Below are 20,852 nucleotides of genomic sequence, written 5' to 3'. Positions count from 1 at the left end.
ATAGTGAGCTTGCACCTTGTCAGAGGTCATTGTGCAAGATTTTCAGCTAAAAAGAGAACACATACAGTTTCAGTTAGATGTTTATGTTTGCATGATCATAATGTAGTACAGTTCACTCTGAGCATGTACACGAGCCACTTGAAGCCAGCGAATGTGTACGTACATTTTGGCAACTATAGTTGGGAGGGCTTCAATTACTGTATCTTCATGGCCCGCAGAGAATCGGCTGGTAGCTAGGGATGCAACTGTTTGGTTGACCTGACAGCGTCCGAGAGCGCGTGTGTTGTTCGGAGCATACGCTTTTTTTCTTTGGGTTACTAATCAGTTTGGAGCGTGAATATGTAGTTCTGCTCATATGACTGTGCATCGTGAGAAGGAAAAAGAAGAATTGTGGAGGCATTCGTCATTGCAAGATTGCTAAATTTTAAGGATATCGATCAATAATCAAGTATTTTACCCAGCCCTATTTGCATGACACGTGAGAATGTTAAAACATTTGTTTCTACACTTGTACGGAGGGTAAGAACGTTAAAACGTTACTTAAAGCTCAGCTTCAACAGCGAGTACACCTCTACAACTGTTAAAATACAGATAACCGTATTCTTACACTTGTATGACCGACCACTAAGTAGGTTAAAATACAGATAATACACCTTTTTTTTTTTACACTTGCATGACTGCTAATGAGATTAAAATACAGATAATACAATTTGTTTTACACTTGCATGACTGCTAAGGAGATTTAAAAAATACAGATAATACACGTCTTTCTACACTTGCATGACAGGTAAGAATGTTAAATGTTACTTACTGTAAACAGAGCCTGTTCAGTGAATACACTTAATTTGACACTTGTGCGACAGGTAAAGGTTATAGAAAATAATTGAGAAGCAGTGCTTCTCACTTATTTTCTGTTACGCCCCCCCCTACCAAAAAGAAGACTTCTTGTGCCCCCCCACGCTCCACAGCAATTATTAAATAGTATCATTTGTCTGTAAAATTGTTATAAGTATACCTGTGCATAACATTGTATCCTTATTAACATGAAAGAAAACAAGAAATATCGATCAACTTACAACAAAGAATAACTTGAATGACTAACATTGTTTTGTAGTTTGTAACAGAAAATATTTAAAATGTATCAAAATATAATAATCTCAATAATAATAGTACATTTAAATTGATCAACAACATTGACACTTAAACCTACAAAACAAAAATGAATATAACTTTTTAATCAAAATGCGGAAGTCAAGATTAATGGCAACAATGAGCATGTTTTGTAGTGCACAGCTTTTCAAAGTGGGGTTTTAGGCATAATGCTGATAAAGCATGTTCCCCAGGGTCAACCTGCCCCCCGGCAAACCATTGCGCCCCCTGACCTTCAGGGTGCCCGCCCCATTATTTGAGAAGAACTGCTTTAAAGTAAAAACAGCCTTTAGTTAATGAACCTACTGTATGTATATACTTGTATACAGTATAAATAACCTATGTAGTAGGGGTAGAAAACATATGGCTTGCGAGTCAAATGTGGCTCTTTTGATGACTGCATCTGGCTTTCAGAAAAATCTTAGCTGACACTGCTTAACACGATAAGTAATACATAATTCCGCTGGAAATCACAGTGTTACATTTTTTTTTTGCATTTTCATGCATTTTAATCCATCTATCCGTTTTCTACCACACCAATCCTGGCTGTCCTTCGGGGTACAGGAGGGTCGCATTAACAGTAAGAAGTATTTTATTTATTAAAGGTTAGCTTCAGAATAAAAATGTTATTAAAAAGAACAAGAGACTTATTATACTCTAAAAATGTTGGTCTTACTTAAAAATACATGCATTTAGTTGTATTCAGTGTTTAAAAATATTATATGGCTCTCAAGAAAATACATTTGAAAATATTTGGCTTTCATGGCTCTCAGTCAAAAAGGTTCAAGATCCTTGCTATATACTCGATAAGCTACTTCTTGCCCTTGTATGACAGTTAAAACACTTCCTGGCTTTTATTATAGAGACAGTTTGACCTTCTCCAACATTTCTTGTGGGGGTAAAAATAAAAGTCAGTCGGGAGTACAAGGCATGCATCTTAAAAACTAGTCAAATAGTGTCACTGTCAGGGCTGATGCTACACGGCGGAAAAACGAGCCTTTCCAGATCAAATAGTAAATGACAGCGTTGGTAGTCGGGGAGTAGGGTAACAGTGGCGCCGTCTTTTATTAATTTTTTTACAGGGTGTGTGCGCCGGGTCATAGGGAGCGATTTGATGAATCAACACCAGAAGCAATGACACTGGGAAGGAAAGAACAACACAGAGACGTAGAGATAGAGGGACAGAGAGAGAGAGGCCCGCCCCCAAAGCGCTTGTCAGAGCCTGTGATGAAATTGTGTGGACAGTAGCACACCCAGAAGTGATACCATTTCCTGGGCTTGTTCACTTCTTTGCTTGTCTAAACAGGACCCCCCCTATGGATCACTGCCATGTCTCCTTGACTCAAAATGGGAGTAAGACACTGTCATTTTGCTCCAAAGACAGACAGCTGAGATTATGTTGGACGACGAGCTGAACATCCCTTCCTGCTTTTTGACCCCCATAATATAAATAGATGAACATCTGCAGCAAGTATATTAATCAAACACTGATGCAGATAACATACATACAATTAAGGCTGGGCGATATATCGATATGCTCGATATATCGCGGGTTTGTCTCTGTGCGATATAGAAAATTACTATATCGTGATATTCGAGCATACGTTCTCACGCAGTTGCTTTTAGCTGCGGGCATTACACTACAGTCTCTTCTCACTCTTTCTTGTCCCTCCTTCTCACAGAGACATAAAACAAGCGCACCTTCTTACATACGTCACATACGTATACGCCCTCGCGGAGCAGAGAGGTAGCGGCATGGGTAACGTTAGCTGTGGTGCGAGTGGTAATACGAGAGAAAGAAGGTGCGAATCTGGTAACAAATGAAGGAAGAATTAATTCCCAAGAAAAACAGCAGGGGGTCCATCGTCTGGCGGTGGTTTGGCTTCAAGTGGGAATATGTCAAACAGCCAACCGTAATTTGTCAAGTGTGGGGAAAAAGCATTGCTACAAAAAGTAGCATTACTGCTAATATGTAACATAATTTGAAAAGTCAGCTGCTAGAGAATGTAGAGTGTTTACTCCGCATGTCAACATCTCTGTTCGGTGCCACACCCACAAAATGCCGAGGCAACCATTTCCACATCAACACCGTATGAAAAAAATAGTCGACAACAGAAGGAGATAACGTCCGCAGGAACCTACCATATAGCGAAGGACATACTATTTGATTTCCTATTATGCAGCTCATTTTTATTTGACACTTATTGAAATATCTTGTGTGACATCATGCACAAAAGTGCACTTTTTGTTTTAAACTACTGTAGTGGCGTTCTGTAGAAAAAGTTCACTTTAATTTAGTGTTGTTTTGATATATCATCTTAGTGACATCATGCACAAAAGTGCACTCATAGCTTGTTTTAAAATGTCTCTGACAATCTTGCACTTTCTGTTTTGAAATGACATGAATGTTTGTGCCACTGCTTAATAACTGTTTAATAAATACAATTTTGGTCAATTGACTTAGTTGTGATTTCTCTGCATGAAAGTTTAAAATTAGCATATATTAATGCAGTATGAACGAGATTGTTTTGATGTAGACACATAGAATCATCATACTGGTGTGATTATATGCATCAAGTGTTCATTCACGGCTAAGGCAAAATATCGAGATATATGTCGTGTATCGTGACATAGCCTAAAAATATTGAGATATTAAAAAAAGGCCATATCGCCCAGCCCTACATACAATCACAAATAATTGCAGGTTTCAGAAAGGGGTTAAATGTTAGACATTTTAAATTGGAGAATAGAGTCAACCTAATTCAGTCCTTCTCAAATAGTGGGGCGAGCCTCACGTGACTACGGGGAACATCCTTTTTTTTCCCGTACCAGAATATGACGGAGCGTATGTAGCACTTGGCTTCACTGGAACCACGGCGGGAAACGAGGAAAGCCCGGTGTGTTGTTTCCTTTAATGTTAATAAACTTACAATGTTATGCAGAGGTATAGTTATAACAATTTTATAGACAAATTGTGTTATTTATAGTCGCCGTAGAGAGTGGGGGGGGGCGCAATATATTTTCTTCTTCCAAGGAGGGGCGTAGCAGAAAATAATTGAGAAGCACTGACCCAACCCAACCAGAAGAGCAACTGTAGGAACATGGTGATTTCTGTTGCATGTGCATATTTAACTTCAACATGTCTATCAGCATATTCACAGGTGATTATGTTTCAAGGTATCATTGACAAGCAGGATTAGTTGCATAAGTGTTTTGGCAATGCAGGTGGACAAGTCAGTGCAGTAGCGTGCATAACAAGTCTTTTATCGTTATATATGCAACTTGTTGTTAAAATGGGATATACTGTATATGTGTATGTAACTGCCTCTCAAGTTGCCCAAAACTAAGAGGTTGAACTTCTGAAAGAACTTGCAAAATTTCAAGATATTTCCCGATTAGGGCTGGGCGATAAAACGATATCAATATATATCGTGATAGACACGTAATCAATGAGCAATAAAAAATGTGATTGATAAAACAATTGATTTTTTTCCCTTCTTCTATGTCATAAGAAACTGGAAGTTGCGAAGCAAACTTTATTGCATGAACAAAGGCGCCCGTTCTCTGGTAACCGAGCAATGGAGGAAGTGATCACTGATCAGTGGGAGTGACATGTTAACAGCCGATCAGGTGACAGTTTCAACTATCAATTTTGGTTGTGCCATCTTGTTGTCTCGATGTTTATTTGCATGGAGAGAGAAGAGAAACCAAGAATGAGTGCTGCAGAAAGCGAATAAATTGTCAATAAAACAGAAACGGTCATCTTGACAGCATGGCAATTTTTGAGATTTTTTAAAAACGGACCATGGTCAGACCAATGTGGACCCCCTTAGCCGAACCACAGCCGTAACTTCCTGGCACTAAACCTGCAGGAAATTGTTCTTCTCAGGTTTCTCTATGTTTACATTTTCACACTATGCACTATGTTGTTACTTTATTAAGCATTCCTTACATATTCCTGATCTCTGCGCCTTAATTTTAAGAGCTTATTGTTCAGTATTTATTGTAATTTTAGAACTTTGTTTACATTGATTATTTGAGTGTTTTCCATGGCTGTGTCAACCTTTCCTTTCTACATTGATAGCTAAGGAGAATATAAATCACAAGGTTATATTTTAAATAAAAATGTTAACATTTAATACGTTTTTGTCCCGATACTTATTTTTGATAGGTCATAACAAATATCAGTAATTATTGATTTGGACCGATATGAAACACTTACATCTTGATGCAGTTTTAAGCCTAATCACCAAGCCCTATTACTTATTCGATTTTTGGGTCTCAGACCCGATCCGTTTGAGTACCAATTCGATACTTTGACAGTACATAACACTGAAAATGGTTTAAAGCGAGTAACTAAAGTGAACACAGTAACACATTTGTATAAAGCTTATCTTTTTACATTTTGAATTTGCTAGGGTTGTTGGAAATCAGATGATGCATTGATTTTGTGGCAATGAATGCTAGGTACATTTTTAGTGCACAATACATAACTAAACAAAAGCAAAAACTACTATTGGCTCTCATTAAAATCATTTGAGTTTCCCCATCAAGGTGATACTTACTCCTTGAGTTTGTAAACAATGAAAACAATTCCCCAAAAAACATCAAAAACCCTTGCAATCGACCATTTGTCTGCCTTTTACACACAACCCATCCATCCATCCATTTTCTACCACTTATTCCCTTTGGGGTCGCGGGGGGTGCTGGAGCCTATCTCAGCTACAATCGGGCGGAAGGCGGGGTACACCCTGGACAAGTCGCAACCCAACGAAGCAAAAATATTGCCGACACTGTGTGCACTTTCACACAGCAGCTTGGCACGCCAGTGAGATAATAAGATGTGTAAATAAGTGTGATGTGACGGATAAAACACTTGCTACACAGCGACAATTGATTTCCACACAACGGGGAAGGCATTAGCGAATATAACTATGTCTGTCACAGCCCTGGCGCTGCATCAGCAGAAAGAAAACTGCAGGGTCGATTTCATCTACTTGTTCTGTTAAAATGAGGAAGCTTTTGTAGGCAGCGTAAAAGGGTCAAGAAAGTACCAGTATTGTCAAAGTGGACAACGATTGATGATAATCATAGAAGCATTATTTTGACGTAGGAAAGTGGTACACGAGTCTTTGTCCTGGCGAGGTAAAGGCAATATATTTATTTTTTTAATAATAATCCCTCTGACGTGAAAAGACACACATCCTGGGCATACCAAGTACTGCACAATTTAAATTACTAAAATATCAGGTTTGGGGATGGCGACGGTTTGATCCATGAGCAGATAAATCAGATTTCCTTTGGTGCCTACTAGGACAATTGTGTAAAACTAAGGTTGTAACCTTTCCAATTTTGATTGTGTTCAACATTTAAGGTTGCTGTATCACTTACACACAAAGCGCATTTAAAGAGAAAAAGTATAAACTGTGTCATCGTCTCTGCTTGAAAAAATTTATGCAAAAAAAATGTCTGTCTTTATTTTTTAAGTACCAGTATCATGGAAATTTAAATTCTCTTTATAGGTTGAATTGTGTTTCATGTTATCCATTAAAGCGGGGTGTCAAACTCGTTTTTACTGAGGGTCACATTGCATTTATGGCTGCTCTCAGGAGGGCACTTGTTACAGTGAATATATATGAATAATTATAATGTATATTCCATCACATAATTCCCTATTGGAGTTCAATTTTATTTTTTTTACATACGAATTGATGAATAACAAATGCTTTTCAAAACATTAGACAGGGGGACAAGATTCTATTCTAAAAACATGTTTTAGAATATATGTTAATAATACATGGGTGTCCAAACGTTTTCCAACAAGGGCCAAGTGCTAAAAAGTCCAAGTTTGTGGGAACCATTTTGATATATTTTTATTTTGTAAAGAAAAATGTTAAAGCAGACACTCCATAAGTTTAAAGACAAAATGCAATGTCAGCTTCGTGGTATAGGTGAAAATGTGTACTATTATTACTTATTACACAGGTAAAAAAAACCAAAAGGATAAAAATAAAAGCAAAAAAGTAATGTGATAAGAAAACACTGAAATTGTTATCACTACTATTAATTACTAATAATAATACACTTTTATGTTTAGCACAAAGCTATTAAGTATTGTCTTTAGATACTGAATATATGATGTCCATTTTATCTTTTTAACGAAATAAAAACAAATCCAAATGGCCCCGTATCCTTTGACTTCTCAGTGTGAGACACTCGGTGGAAAAAGTTTGGACACTTCTGAGGTATAGTATTACAATTTTTGATTTTTTTCCGCAAAACGTTTGCTCTATTTTTCTTTACCATTTTTGCTGTTATTTTTTTATCCAACAAAACTGGAGCTTCAGGCCGCACTTTGGACACCCCTGTGCAGGGGTCACCAACGCGGTGCCCGCGGGCACCAGGTAGCCCGTAAGGACCAGATGAGTAGCCCGCCGGCCTGTTCTAAAAATAGCTCAAATAGCAGCACTTACCAGTGAGCTGCCTCTATTTTTTAAATTGTATTTATTTACTAGCAAGCCGGTCTCGCTTTGCCCGACATTTTTAATTCTAAGAGAGACAAAACTCAAATAGAATTTGAAAATCCAAGAAAATATTTTAAAGACTTGGTCTTCACTTGTTTAAATAAATTCATTAATTTTTTTACTTTGCTTCTTATAACTTTCAGAAAGACAATTTTAGAGAAAAAATACAACCTTAAAAATGATTTTAGGATTTTTAAACACATATACCTTTTTACCTTTTAAATTCCTTCCTCTTCTTTCCTGACAATTTAAATGAATGTTCAAGTTTTTTATTGTTTTTTTTATTGTAAAGAATAATAAATACATTTTAATTTAATTCTTCATTTTAGCTTCTGTTTTTTCGACGAAGAATATTTGTGAAATATTTCTTCAAACTTATTATGATTAAAATTCCAAAAAATTATTCTGGCAAATCTAGAAAATCTGTAGAATCAAATTTAAATCTTATTTCAAAGTCTTTTGAATTGATTTTAAAATGTTTGTTCTGGAAAATCTAGAAGAAATAATGATTTGTCTTTGTTAGAAATATAGCTTGGTCCAATTTGTTATATATTCTAACAAAGTGTAGATTGGATTTTAACCTATTTAAAACATGTCATCAAAATTCTAAAATTAATCTTAATCAGGAAAAATTACGAATGATGTTCCATAAATTCTTTTTTTAAGTTTTTGTCTTCTTTTTTTCGGTTGAATTTTGAATTTTAAAGAGTCGAAATTGAAGATAAACTATGTTTCAAAATTTAATTGTCATTTTTTTTCATGTTTTCTCCTCTTTTAAACCGTTCAATTAAGTGTAAATATAATTAATTATTAATAATAACAGAGTTAAAGGTAAATTGAGTAAATTTGCTATTTCTGGCAATTTATTTAAGTGTGTATCAAACTGGTAGCCCTTCGCATTAATCAGTACCCAAGAAGTAGCTCTTGGTATTAAAAAGGTTGGTGACCCCTGCCCCTGTGTTTAATTAATGGTTTTGCACGGTCAGATAATCATCAGTGTAAAAAGACATGTAATTGTATGCAACACAAGCAATTTTTCTGTCAAAATTGAAAGAACAAATATGTTTTAGTATTGTCAAAAGTTAAAGAACAAATATTTTTGGTAGAAAGATGAAGTGCTTTATTAAAGCACATAATTTCCAGGCTTTCACGGGCCAGGTAAGACAATGCGGCGGGCCAGATCTGGCCACCGGGCCTTGAGTTACACACGTGTACATTAAACCATATTCGATTACCGTATTTTTCGGACTATAAGTCGCAGTTTTTTTCATAGTTTGGCCGGGGGTGCTACTTATACTCAGGAGCGACTTATGTGTGAAATTATTAACACATTACCGTAAAATATCAAATAATATTATTTAGCTCATTCAGGTAAGAGACTAGACGTATAAGATTTCATGGAATTTAGCGATCAGGAGTGACAGATTGTTTGGTAAACGAATAGCATGTTCTATATGTTATAGTTATTTGAATGACTCTTACCATAATATGTTACGTTAACATACCAGGCACGTTCTCTGTTGGTTATTTATGCGTCATATAACGTACACTTATTCAGCCTGTTGTTCACTATTCTTTATTTATTTTAAATTGCCTTTCAAATGTCTATTCTTGGTGTTGGGTTTTATCAAATAAATTTCCCCAAAAAATGCGACTTATACTCCAGTGCGACTTATATATGTTTTTTCCTTCTTTATTATGCATTTTCGGCAGGTGCGACTTATACTCCGGTGCGATTTATACTCTGAAAAATACGGTATATCTCCAATCCGCAAAGTATGTGAAAACATCGTCTGAACATCCACAAAACAGCACAATTTCAAACGGCCATTTTGAATACACCACTCCAAAATACTTCGACAATTTCCGTAGATTCGGGATCTGATGACGTCACGGTGCTCTCTACCCTTAGACAGCCGATCAGTCATACTGGAAACACGCAAACATGGGAACGAGATGTGCTGTTTATCATTCACAGTCGCCATGTCAGATAGGAACACGTATGTTTTTCTTTTTTTATGCATTCTGGATCGTAAATAAATGTTTGCAAAAGTGACCTAACAATTTAGTCAACAGAGGCTCCTCTATTTCGTCCACAAAGCCCCCTAAATAAACATCCAACCTCCGACAATACTCCATTTACATCTCATGACCTGAATATTAACCAAGTATTAGCGATCTTGTTACATCTCATGACCTGAATATTAACCAAGTATTAGCGATCTTGTTATTATAAATGCTAACGCAGACGACCTAATTTAGCAAAGATTTGATCGCAGTGAGCCGACTACCGTATTTTCCGGACCTTGGGGCACAATGCAGATGAGTAGGTCTATTCAGGTCTTTTTTCATACAAAAGGCGCACCGGATTATAAGGCGCATTAAAGGGGTCATATTATGATTTTTTTCTAAATTGAAAACACTTCCTTGTGGTATACATAAGATGTAATTGTGGTTCTTTGGTCAAAATGTTGCATAGATTATGTTTTACAGATCATCTTCAAGTCGCTTTCTGACCTCTCACCTTCGGCAGTGTCTTCTCCCCTCATCTTTGTTGTAGGGGTGTAGCGTGCAAGGACGGGAGTGGAAGAAGTGTCGAAAGATGGAGCTAACTGTTTTAATGACATTCAGACTTTTCTTCAATCAACAACAGAGCAGCATCTCCTCATCCGTGGCTCACTAGTGCAACAACGCCGGAAATGTGTCCCGTGAAAAAACGACCGACCGGAACTCTCTAATAACTAAAGTTCCGTGGGTGAATTATGTAAACCCACTACACTGGTATGTTTTTAGTGCTTCCATAGCGAGATGTAAATTACAACTTTAAACTACTTTATATTACAAATGGCAACAGCAGAGGATGAATGTCACATAACAAGAAGATAAAGAAAAAGAAGAAGCTTATCGACTACGGACTACAAAGGTGGACGTGTGCAAATTTTCAGGACTTATGCAGATCTCAAATACACAACAGCAGGTACCAGAAGGTAAGAAAATATGGTTTTGCATAATATTATTAAACAAAACACCAGATAATATGTCTGCTAATGGGTGCCAATTTGCAGTCCTTATACACACACCATAATAATACTTCTATCTCTGACTACGGTAGCCGTAATGGGCCGACAATCCATCAAGCGGTGCAGCTTCAAAGTCATACTAAAACATTTTGACAGATATTTGAGTACCGTGTGTAATGTTCTTTATTTTCAATGGAACATTTAACGTTTTGGTGTTGTTTACTGGCGTCATATTGCAGTCTACACGTATCTCTTATGTGTGCCTACCATCTACTGGTCACACTGATCATTACACCATGTACCAAATAAAATTGCTTCGAGGTCGGTAAGCACAACCAGAATTCTTACTTACATTAGGTGCACCGGGTTACAAGGCGCACTGTCGATTTTTGAAAGGATTTTAAGTGCCCCTTATTGTCCGAAAAATATGGTACTAGTTTATGCTGTTATGTTATTGAAACTTTAACTGAGCCGACCGGTGTCCTGCAGCTGCTTTTGTCTGCTTTATTATAAGAAAATGGAAGCGTTTGGGAACAACAGCAACTTAGCCACGAAGTGGTAGGCCACGTAAACTGACAGAGAGGGGTCAGCGGATGCTGAACGCATAGTGCAAAAACTTTCTGCACAGTCAGTTACTACAGAGCTCCAAACTTCATGTGACCTTCCAAATAGCCCACGTACAGTACGCAGAGAGCTTCATGGAATGGGTTTCCATGGCCGAACAACTGCATCTAAGCCATACATCACCAAGTCCAATACAAAGCGTCGGATGCAGTGGTGGAAAGCACGTCGCCACTGGAGTAAGCAGTGGAGACGCCTTCTCTGGAGTTATGAATCACGCTTTTCCATCAGGCAATCTAATGGACGAGTCTGGGTTTGGAGGTTGCCAGGAGAACGCTACATTTTGGACTCCATTGTGCAGAGTGTGACATTGGTGAAAGAGGAATTATGGTGTGGGGTTGTTTTTCAAAGTTGGGCTTGGCCCCTTAGTTCCAGTGAAAGGAACTTTGAATGCTCCAGGATACCAAAACATGGACAATTCTATGCTCCCAACCTTGTGGGAACAGTTTGGAGCGGGCCCCTTCCTCTTCCAACGTGACTGTGCACCAGTGCACAAAGCAAGGTCCATGAAGAAATGGATGACAGAGTCTGGTGTGGATGAACTTGACTGGCCTGCACAGAGTCCTGACCTGAACATCAGAGAACACCTTTGGGATGAATTAGAACGGAGACTGAGAGCCAAGCCTTCTCGACAAACATCAGTGGGTGACCTCACCAATGCGCTTTTGGAAGAATGGTTGAAAATTCCTATAAACACACTCCGCAACCTTGTGGACAGCCTTCCCAGAAGAGTTGAAGCTGTTATAGATGCAAAAGGTGGACCGACATCATATTGAACCCTATGGGTTTGGAATGGGATGGCACTTCAAGTTCATATGTGAGTCAAGGCAATATAGTGTGGACCTGAATAGACCCGTTTATCGACAATGCGCCTAATGGTGCGAAAAATACGGTACCGTATTTTTCGGACTATAAGTCGCAGTTTTTTTTTTATAGTTTGGCCGGGGGTGCCACTTATACTCAGGAGCGACTTATGTGTGAAAATATTAACACATTACCGTAAAATATCAAATAATATTATTTAGCTCATTCACATAAGAGACTAGACGTATAAGATTTCATGGGATTTAGCGATTAGGAGTGACAGATTGTTTGGTAAACGTATAGCATGTTCTATGATTCTGTAACAGCTTCTTTCCTCAGGCCGTAAGACTCTTGAACGCATCATAATTAAATTATCCCCTCAACTCCCCCCAAAATGAATTAACTCGCTGGAATAAAAAAGACAATATAACATACATCCATAAACGTGGATGCATGTAAAAAAGTGCAATATATTTATCTGTACAGTAACCTATTCATTTATTTATATATGCACCTTATTGCTTTTTTATCCTGCACTACCATGAGCTAATGTAAAAAAATGTCATTCTTATCTGTACTGTAAAGTTCAAATTTGAATGACAATAAAAAGGAAGTTTAAGTCTAATATGTTATAGTTATTTGAATGACTCTTACCATAATATGTTACGTTAACATACCAGACATGTTTTAAGTTGGTTATTTATGCGTCATATAACGTACACTTATTCAACCTGTTGTTCACTATTCTTTATTTATTTTAAATTGCCTTTCAAATGTCTATTCTTGGTGTTGGGTTTTATTAAAAAAAATTCCCCCAAAAATTGACTTATACTCCAGTGCGACTTATATATGTTTTTTTCCTTCTTTGTTATGCATTTTCGGCCGGTGCGACTTATACTCTGGAGCGACTTATAGTCCGAAAAGTACGGTATTTTAAATTCATAAAACAAAAGCGGAGAGGGCACGGACTCTCATCACAGCAGTGTTCCTTGAGCTTAATGTTTGATTGATTGAAACTTTTATTAGTAGATTGCACAGTACATATTCCGTACAATTGACCACTAAATGGTAACACCCCAATATGTTTTTCAACTTGTTTAAGTCGGGGTCCACGTTAATCAATTCATGGTAAATTCTTAGGGTTTGCTATTCAAGTGTAGTGTTTCAAATATGTTGAATTTTAAGGCAAAATAAACAGTTTGGTAAGCAATTTAACTGGTGTTGTCTTAATTGAAAGCATAGAAAATCAAAATGAGGCTTATCAGCAGTAACCATAAGGAGATTTTAGAGTGTTTAGTTGGGGTAACTCTACACGTGGAGGACAGAGTAAAACAACTTGCATTGAGCCTAGTCTATAAAATCCGCTACACCTCCCTGATACCGAACTACATGTCAAACTACTTCCTTAAAGGCCTACTGAAACCCACTACTACCAACCACGCAGTCTGATAGTTTGTATATCAATGATGAAATCTTAACATTGCAACACATACCAATACGGCCGGGTTAACTTATAAAGTGCAATTTTAAAATTCCCGCCACACTTCCGGTTGAAAAACTCCTTTGGATATGATTTATGCGCGTGACGTCACAAGTGGTTGGACCCCATCGGACCCGATAGAAAAGCCTCTTGTTTTCTTCGACAAAATTCTACAGAATTCTGGACATCTGTGTTGGTGAATCTTTTGCAATTTGTTTAATGAACAATGGAGGCTGCAAAGAAGAACGTTGTAGGTGGAATCGATCGGTGTCTTAGCGGCTAAGTACAATACTTACAGCAACACAACAAGAACTACTTACTACGCCTAGCCGATGCTTGCCGCCAAACCCACGGATGAAGTCCTTCGTCGCGCCGTTGATCGCTGGAATGCAGGTGAGCACGGCTGTTGATGGGAAGATGAGGGCTGGCTGGCGTAGGTGGAGCGCTAATGTTTTATCATAGTTCTGTGAGGTCCGGTTGCTAAGTTGCTAAATTAGCCTTAGCGTCGTTAGCAACAGCATTTTTAAGCCTTACCAGGCTGAGAATTTTTAACCGTGTAGTTACATGTCCACGGTTTAATAGTATTGTTGGTCTTCTGTCTATCCTTCCAGTCAGGGGTTTATTTATTTTGTTTCTATCTTCATTTGAGAACGATGCTAGCACGTTAGCTCAGTAGCTAAGTGTGTCACCGATGTATTGTCTTGGAGATAAAAGTCACTTTAAATATCCATTTTGCGTGCTCGACTCTCATTTTCAAGAGGATATAGTATCCGAGGTGGTTTAAAATACAAATCCGTGATCCACAATAGAAAAAGGAGAGAGTACATAGTTCTGTGAGGTCCGGTTGCTAAGTTGCTAAATTAGCCTTAGCGTCGTTAGCAACAGCATAGTTAAGCCTTACCCGGCTGAGAATTTTTAACCGTGTAGTTACATGTACATGGTTTAATAGTATTGTTGGTCTTCTGTCTATCCTTCCAGTCAGGGGTTTATTTATTTTGTTTCTATCTTCATTTGAGAACGATGCTATCACGTTAGCTCAGTAGCTAAGTGTGTCACCGATGTATTGTCTTGGAGATAAAAGTCACTTTAAATGTCCATTTCGCATGCTCGACTCTCATTTTCAAGAGGATATAGTATCCGAGGTGGTTTAAAATACAAATCCGTGATCCACAATAGAAAAAGGAGAGTGTGGAATCCAATGAGCCAGCGTGTACCTAAGTTACGGTCAGAGCGAAAAAAGATACGTCCATCACTGCCTCTCAAGTCCTTCACTGTAACGTTCCTCATCTACGAATCTTTCATCCTCGCTCAAATTAATGGGGTAATCGTCACTTTCTCGGTCCGAATCTCTCTCGCTCCATTGTAAACAAAGGAAAATTGTGAGGAATACTAGCTCCTGTGACGTCACGCTACTTCCGGTACAGGCAAGGCTTTTTTTTATCAGCGAGCAAAAGTTGCGAACTTTATCGTCGATTTTCTCTACTAAATCCTTTCAGCAAAAATATGGCAATATCGCAAAATGATCAAGTATGACACATAGAATGGATCTGCTATTGCCGTTTAAATAAAAAAAAATCATTTCAGTAGGCCTTTAACATAAATGACCGCCATAACCACAACACCAGGGGGAGCTCCACTAACCACGTTAAACCCAGATTCCGATCTAACAAAGGTCTTAACTCATTCTCTTTCTATGCCACATCAATATGGAATGCACTCCCAACAGGTGTAAAAGAAAGGGCATCTCTATATCCTCTTTCAAAACCGCACTAAAAGTACACCTCCAGGCAACTTCAACCCTAAACTAACACCCTTCCCGGATTGTTAATAATCAAATGTAGATACTTTTTCTTATGCCTTCTGATCTCTCTCTCTCTCTCTATTTCCACTACTTGCTGTACATATCCTACCAAGTCAGACCTACACTGTTTCAAGTTACATTTCTCTGATGATGCAATTGTTGATGACTGAAGTGATGATAACAACCAAACCTAACCCCCCCACCCCCACCCACATTGTAAATAATGTGAATAATTCAATGTATATACTCTGATGATTATCTTGTGTGATGACTGTATTATGATGATAGTATATATCTGATAGTATTAGGGCTGCAACAACTAATCGATTAAATTCGATTATAAAAAATAGTTGGCGATTAATTTAGTCATCGATTCGTTGGATCTATGCTATGCGCACGGGCAATTTTTTATTTATTTAAAATAAACCTTTATTTATAAACTGCAACATGTACAAACAGCTGAGAAACAATAATCAAAATAAGTAAGGTGCCAGTATGTTGGTTTTTTTCCCAATAAAATACTGGAAAGGATAGAAATTTAGTTTGTCTCTTTTATCCGATTATTAATCGATTAATCTAAGTAATGATCGACAGATTAATCGATTATCAAATGAATCGTTAGTTGCAGCCCTAGATAGTATATATCTGTATCATGAATCAATTTAAGTGGACCCCGACTTAAAACAAGTTGAAAAACTTATTCGGGTGTTACCATTTAGTGGTCAATTGTACGGAATATGTACTTCACTGTAGGGCTGGGCGATATATCGATATACTCGATATATCACGGGTTTGTCTCTGTGCGATATAGAAAATGACTATATCGTGATATTCGAGTATACTTTCTCACGCAGTTGCTTTTAGCTGTGGGGCATTAAACTGCATGCGTTTCTCACTCTTTCCTGTCTCTCCTTCTCACAGAGACTTTAAAACAAGCGCACCTTCTTACATACGTCACATACTGTCACGTGAGCAACGTCACACACTCCCGCGGAGCGAGAGGTAGCGACATGGTAACGTTAGCTGTGATGCTAACAGCTAACGGTGTGGTTTGAGTGGTAATACGAGAGAATGAAGGTGCGATTCTGGTAACAAATGGAGGAATAATTAATTACCAAGAAAAACAGCACGGGGTCCATCGTCCGACGGTGGTTTGGCTTCAAGCAGGAATATGTCTTTACATCATGTCAACATCTCTGTTCGGTGCCACACCAACTAAATGCCGAAGCAACTATTTCCACATCAACACCGTAGGACATATACTATTTGATATGCAGCTCATTTTTATGTAACACTTATTGAAATATATAGAAGTGCACTTATAGCTTGTTTTAAAATGTATCTGACAATCTGGCACTTTCTGTTTTGGAAATGACATGAATGTTTGTGCCACTGCTTAATAACTGTTTAATAAATACACTTTTGCTAAATTTACTTAGTTGTGATTTCCCTCTCTGCATGAAAGTTTAAAATGAGCATATATTAATGCAGTATGAACAAGAATGTTTTAATGTAGACACATAGAATCATCATACTGCTGTGATTTTATGTATCAAGTGTTCATTCAAGGCTGAGGCAAAATATCGAGATATAAATAATAATGATAAATGGGTTATACTTGTATAGCGCTTTTCTACCTTCAAGGTACTCAAAGCGCTTTGACAGTATTTCCACATTCACCCATTCACACACACATCCACACACTGATGGCGGGAGCTGCCATGCAAGGCGCTAACCAGCAGCCGTCAGGAGCAAGGGTGAAGTGTCTTGCCCAAGGACACAACGGACGTGACTAGGATGGTAGAAGGTGGGGATTGAACCCCAGTAACCAGCAACCCTCCGATTGCTGGCACGGCCACTCTACCAACTTCGCCACGCCGCCCCTATATATATATATATATATCGTGTATCGCGATATGGCCTAAAAATATCGAGATATTAAAAAAAGGCCATATCGCCCAGCCCTACTTCACTGTGCAATCTACTAATAAAAGTCTCAATCAATCAATCAATCAATAGGGTTTGCTATTCAAGTGCAGTGTTTCAAATATGTTGAATTTTAAGGCAAAATAAACAGTTTGGTAAGCAATTTAACTGGTGTTGTCTTAATTGAACGCATAGAAAATTAAAATGAGGCTTATCAGCAGTAACCATAAGGAGATTTTAGAGTGTTTAGTTGGGGTAACTCTACAAAAAACACACCATAGGTGTCTATAATGTGATCATTGCCACTAGAAAATAATTGTGTTAAAGCTACTACACAACACATTATAAATGTTTTACCATATGCTATTGCAGAATCAACCGTGCAATGCGTATTTGATAAAAAGATAGAATGATACTGGATAAGAAGATAAAAAAGGAGGGGTTAGCGTCCACAAAATATTAGCTCTGATGCTAATGCTAACGTTAGCGCTTAGCATGGGGTGACGTTAACTGGGCATAATTCGAATTTTATTAACATACAAATGTTTTTTTCACCTCGTGGAATGTAGTCAGGAGCGAATATTGGAGTTAGTGAAAAAAAATCCCTTTATAATACAGGGAAAAACAGGGCTAACGTTAGCCAAAGTTAGCTAACAGCCTGCTACAGATAAGATTAGCCCTGCGAGCGTAATCGACATTTTTGTAAGAAATGTCGACACGTCACACCAATTAAACCCACAAAATGTGTTGTTTGTAACGAAACGTCAGCCCGGCCAACTGGAAAAGCAAGCAAACTCACGGGGCAGTTTTAAATTCCCGAAGCTCGTCGAGGTGCTGCCACTGGCTTGCGAAGCCCCAGTCTTTCCCGTCGAGCTTCCGCCGGCGACTGCTGATCCGGCGCCGGCTGCAGCGGATCCGGGAGCTCCGGGAGGCTCAGCGAATGAGCTGGTCCTGGGCCGCCCGCTGCCGCTCATATTTTTGTGAACTAAAGCCAGGATTGACGGCGAGCGTTATTGACAGCCAGGCAAACGGAGACAAAGTGAGATGTAGAAGAATGTTGTTAGAAAGAAAGAAATAAACAACTACACTTACAGCGTTCTATACAGGCTGCCCGTCTCCCCCTTTCTTCCTCTGTAGAACGATGATGGTGGGGGACTGGGGAGTTGACGCACGATGACGTCACGATCGCAAAGGTTGACGGGAAATAGAGTTTTTTTTTAGGTTAAAGACGCTGCTTTGCAAATAAGAACAAAATGTGTTCCAATGCTTTTTTTTCCATATTTTTTCATTGACCAATTGAACACACAAACAGCACACTGAAAATATACAGACAAATTAAGGCACTCCCAATACATTACAATATTTTAAACAATAATCAGAATTAGGGATGTCCGATAATGGCTTTTTGCCGATATCCATATTTCCGATATTGTCCAACTCTTTAATTACCGATACCAATATCAACCGATACCGACATCAACCGATACCGATATATACAGTCGTGGAATTAACACATTATTATGCCTAATTTGGACAACCAGGTATGGTGAAGATAAGGTCCTTTTTTCAAAAAATTTATAAAATAAAATAAGATAAATGAATTAAAAACATTTTCTTGAATAAAAAAGAAAGTAAAACAATGTAAAAACAGTTCCATAGAAACTAGTAATTAATGAAAATTAGTCAAATTAACTGTTAAAGGTTAGTACTATTAGTGAACCAGCAGCACGCACAATCATGTGTGCTTACGGACTGTATCCCTTGCAGACTGTATTGATATATATTGATATATAATGTAGGAACCAGAATATTAATAACAGAAAGAAACAACCCTTTTGTGTGAATGAGGGAGGTTTTTTGGGTTGGTGCACTAATTGTAAGTGTATCTTGTGTTTTTTATGTTGATTTAATAAAAAACAAACAAAAAACAAAACCAAAAAAAAACAAAACGATACCGATAATAATAAAAACGATACAGATAATTTCCGATATTTCATTTTACAGCATTCATCTCTAATCAGAATCCCGACAGATTAATACAGTTACATTTTAAATTTAAATGTAGCTTTTATTGTAGTTATTATTAATTATTTATATTAATTATTGCAGAGATAGGCTCCAGCACCCCCCACAACCCCAAAAGGGACAAGCGGTAGAAAATGGATGGATGGATTGAATATATTTATGTTTATTAATTATTTTGATTATTATTATAATTACATTTTAAAGTTAAATTAATAACGAGGTTGAGCACAAAAAAAAGTTAAATAAAAAAGTAAAAGACAATACAAATAGTTTTTTTTTTTTTAAAGATAAAATTTAAAAAATATATAAAAAATTCGGCTTATGTAAAACAACTTAAATTCCTCCAATATGGATAATAATTTAAGGGTTTTTCTACTTGTTACCATCTTCCGACCTTTTATTCATAATTTGAAATCATTAATCCAATGTGAGAGTTTGGGTTTCACTTGAAGAAATGGACTTTGACAAATTCAGCTGGCAACATAATAATATCAATAATCATTTCTGAATTGTTATATTTTAAAAAAAATATGCCAAATGTAATCTCTTCTATCATAAATGGGGACATCTCTATACATTTGTCTTTCAGCCAATTTCTGATTCCCTCCCAAAATAAATTTACAGTTCCACATTCCAAAAATAAATGATTCACATCTTCTATAGCAGGGATTCCCAATTTCCCAATCCCTATTTCTAATTTTCTAAACTATTTTTAGGATATTTTGGCAATAAATTGTGCCTTAGAAATATAATTTTATTAACACCCCCCTCATGTATTTGAACATATTCAATAAAAATGTTGCGCAACAGGGAGTCGTGTTTGAATACATCTTGAGTCACCAAAGGTTTTAAAAGTATAGATAGTGGTATTGCTTATGTGTTCCAAGACTCTTTGTGGGAAATTTACAAATCGTGTAAAATGGCTACGAGATGTTTGTATTTTGCTTTAGAGCAGAGGTGTCAAAGTCGTTTCCACTGAGGGCCACTTCGCAGTTTTGTTTGGCCCCAGAGGGCCGCTTCTAACAGTGAATCCTATTATTACAAAAATGTTTTGGCATTTTATTAGCAGATTTAAAAAATATATATATATATATATATATTTTCAATTTGTTAAGTTGCAATAATTTCACCTCAAATTTTAGTGTATACTACTGTAAATAGTAAAACGGTACTGCTGTTTTTATGGTTTCAAAAAAAGGCAGCTCAGTTGCCAGAATTTTACTGCAAAATTGGCATTTGTTTTTTTTTTTTTACTGTAAATAAAAAACCTGCAATTTTACAGTAAAATTTTGGCACCTGAGCTGACAGTTTTCTTTGTTTGTTGTTGTTTTTTTTCAACCACTGTAGATTTTTCGGTTTATTACTGTAAATGCCAAAACGGCACCACAGATTATTACAGTAAAAAAAAAGTACCGTTTTTTTCATTTTGAGAAATGCTGAATGAAATGTATTGCTACTTTTACATTGCACAATTTGATGGATAACTTGCTTTGAAATCATTA

At 37.3% G+C, this 20,852-nt stretch overlaps 1 protein-coding gene across 1 annotated transcript in view; it reads right to left on the bottom strand.

The window, feature by feature from the left end:
• The window catches only part of gsk3ab (glycogen synthase kinase 3 alpha b), a 35,168-nt gene extending 16,643 nt beyond the window's left edge, over positions 1 to 18,525 (bottom strand). The window contains exons 1-2 of the mRNA XM_062063912.1: positions 18,418 to 18,525; positions 18,125 to 18,310 (exon numbers count right to left, since the gene is read on the bottom strand). Coding sequence (XP_061919896.1) covers positions 18,125 to 18,299 — 175 coding nt within the window. The 5' untranslated portion in view covers positions 18,300 to 18,310; positions 18,418 to 18,525. The remainder of the gene's footprint in view (positions 1 to 18,124; positions 18,311 to 18,417) is intronic.
• Between the last annotated feature and the right edge of the window lie 2,327 nt (positions 18,526 to 20,852).

Source organism: Entelurus aequoreus, linkage group LG11, assembly GCF_033978785.1.
Source record: "Entelurus aequoreus isolate RoL-2023_Sb linkage group LG11, RoL_Eaeq_v1.1, whole genome shotgun sequence".
NCBI classification, from domain to species: Eukaryota; Metazoa; Chordata; class Actinopteri; order Syngnathiformes; family Syngnathidae; genus Entelurus; species Entelurus aequoreus.
Note: the sequence above shows the minus strand (reverse complement) of the source record. Positions and strands in the feature narration are given on the sequence as shown.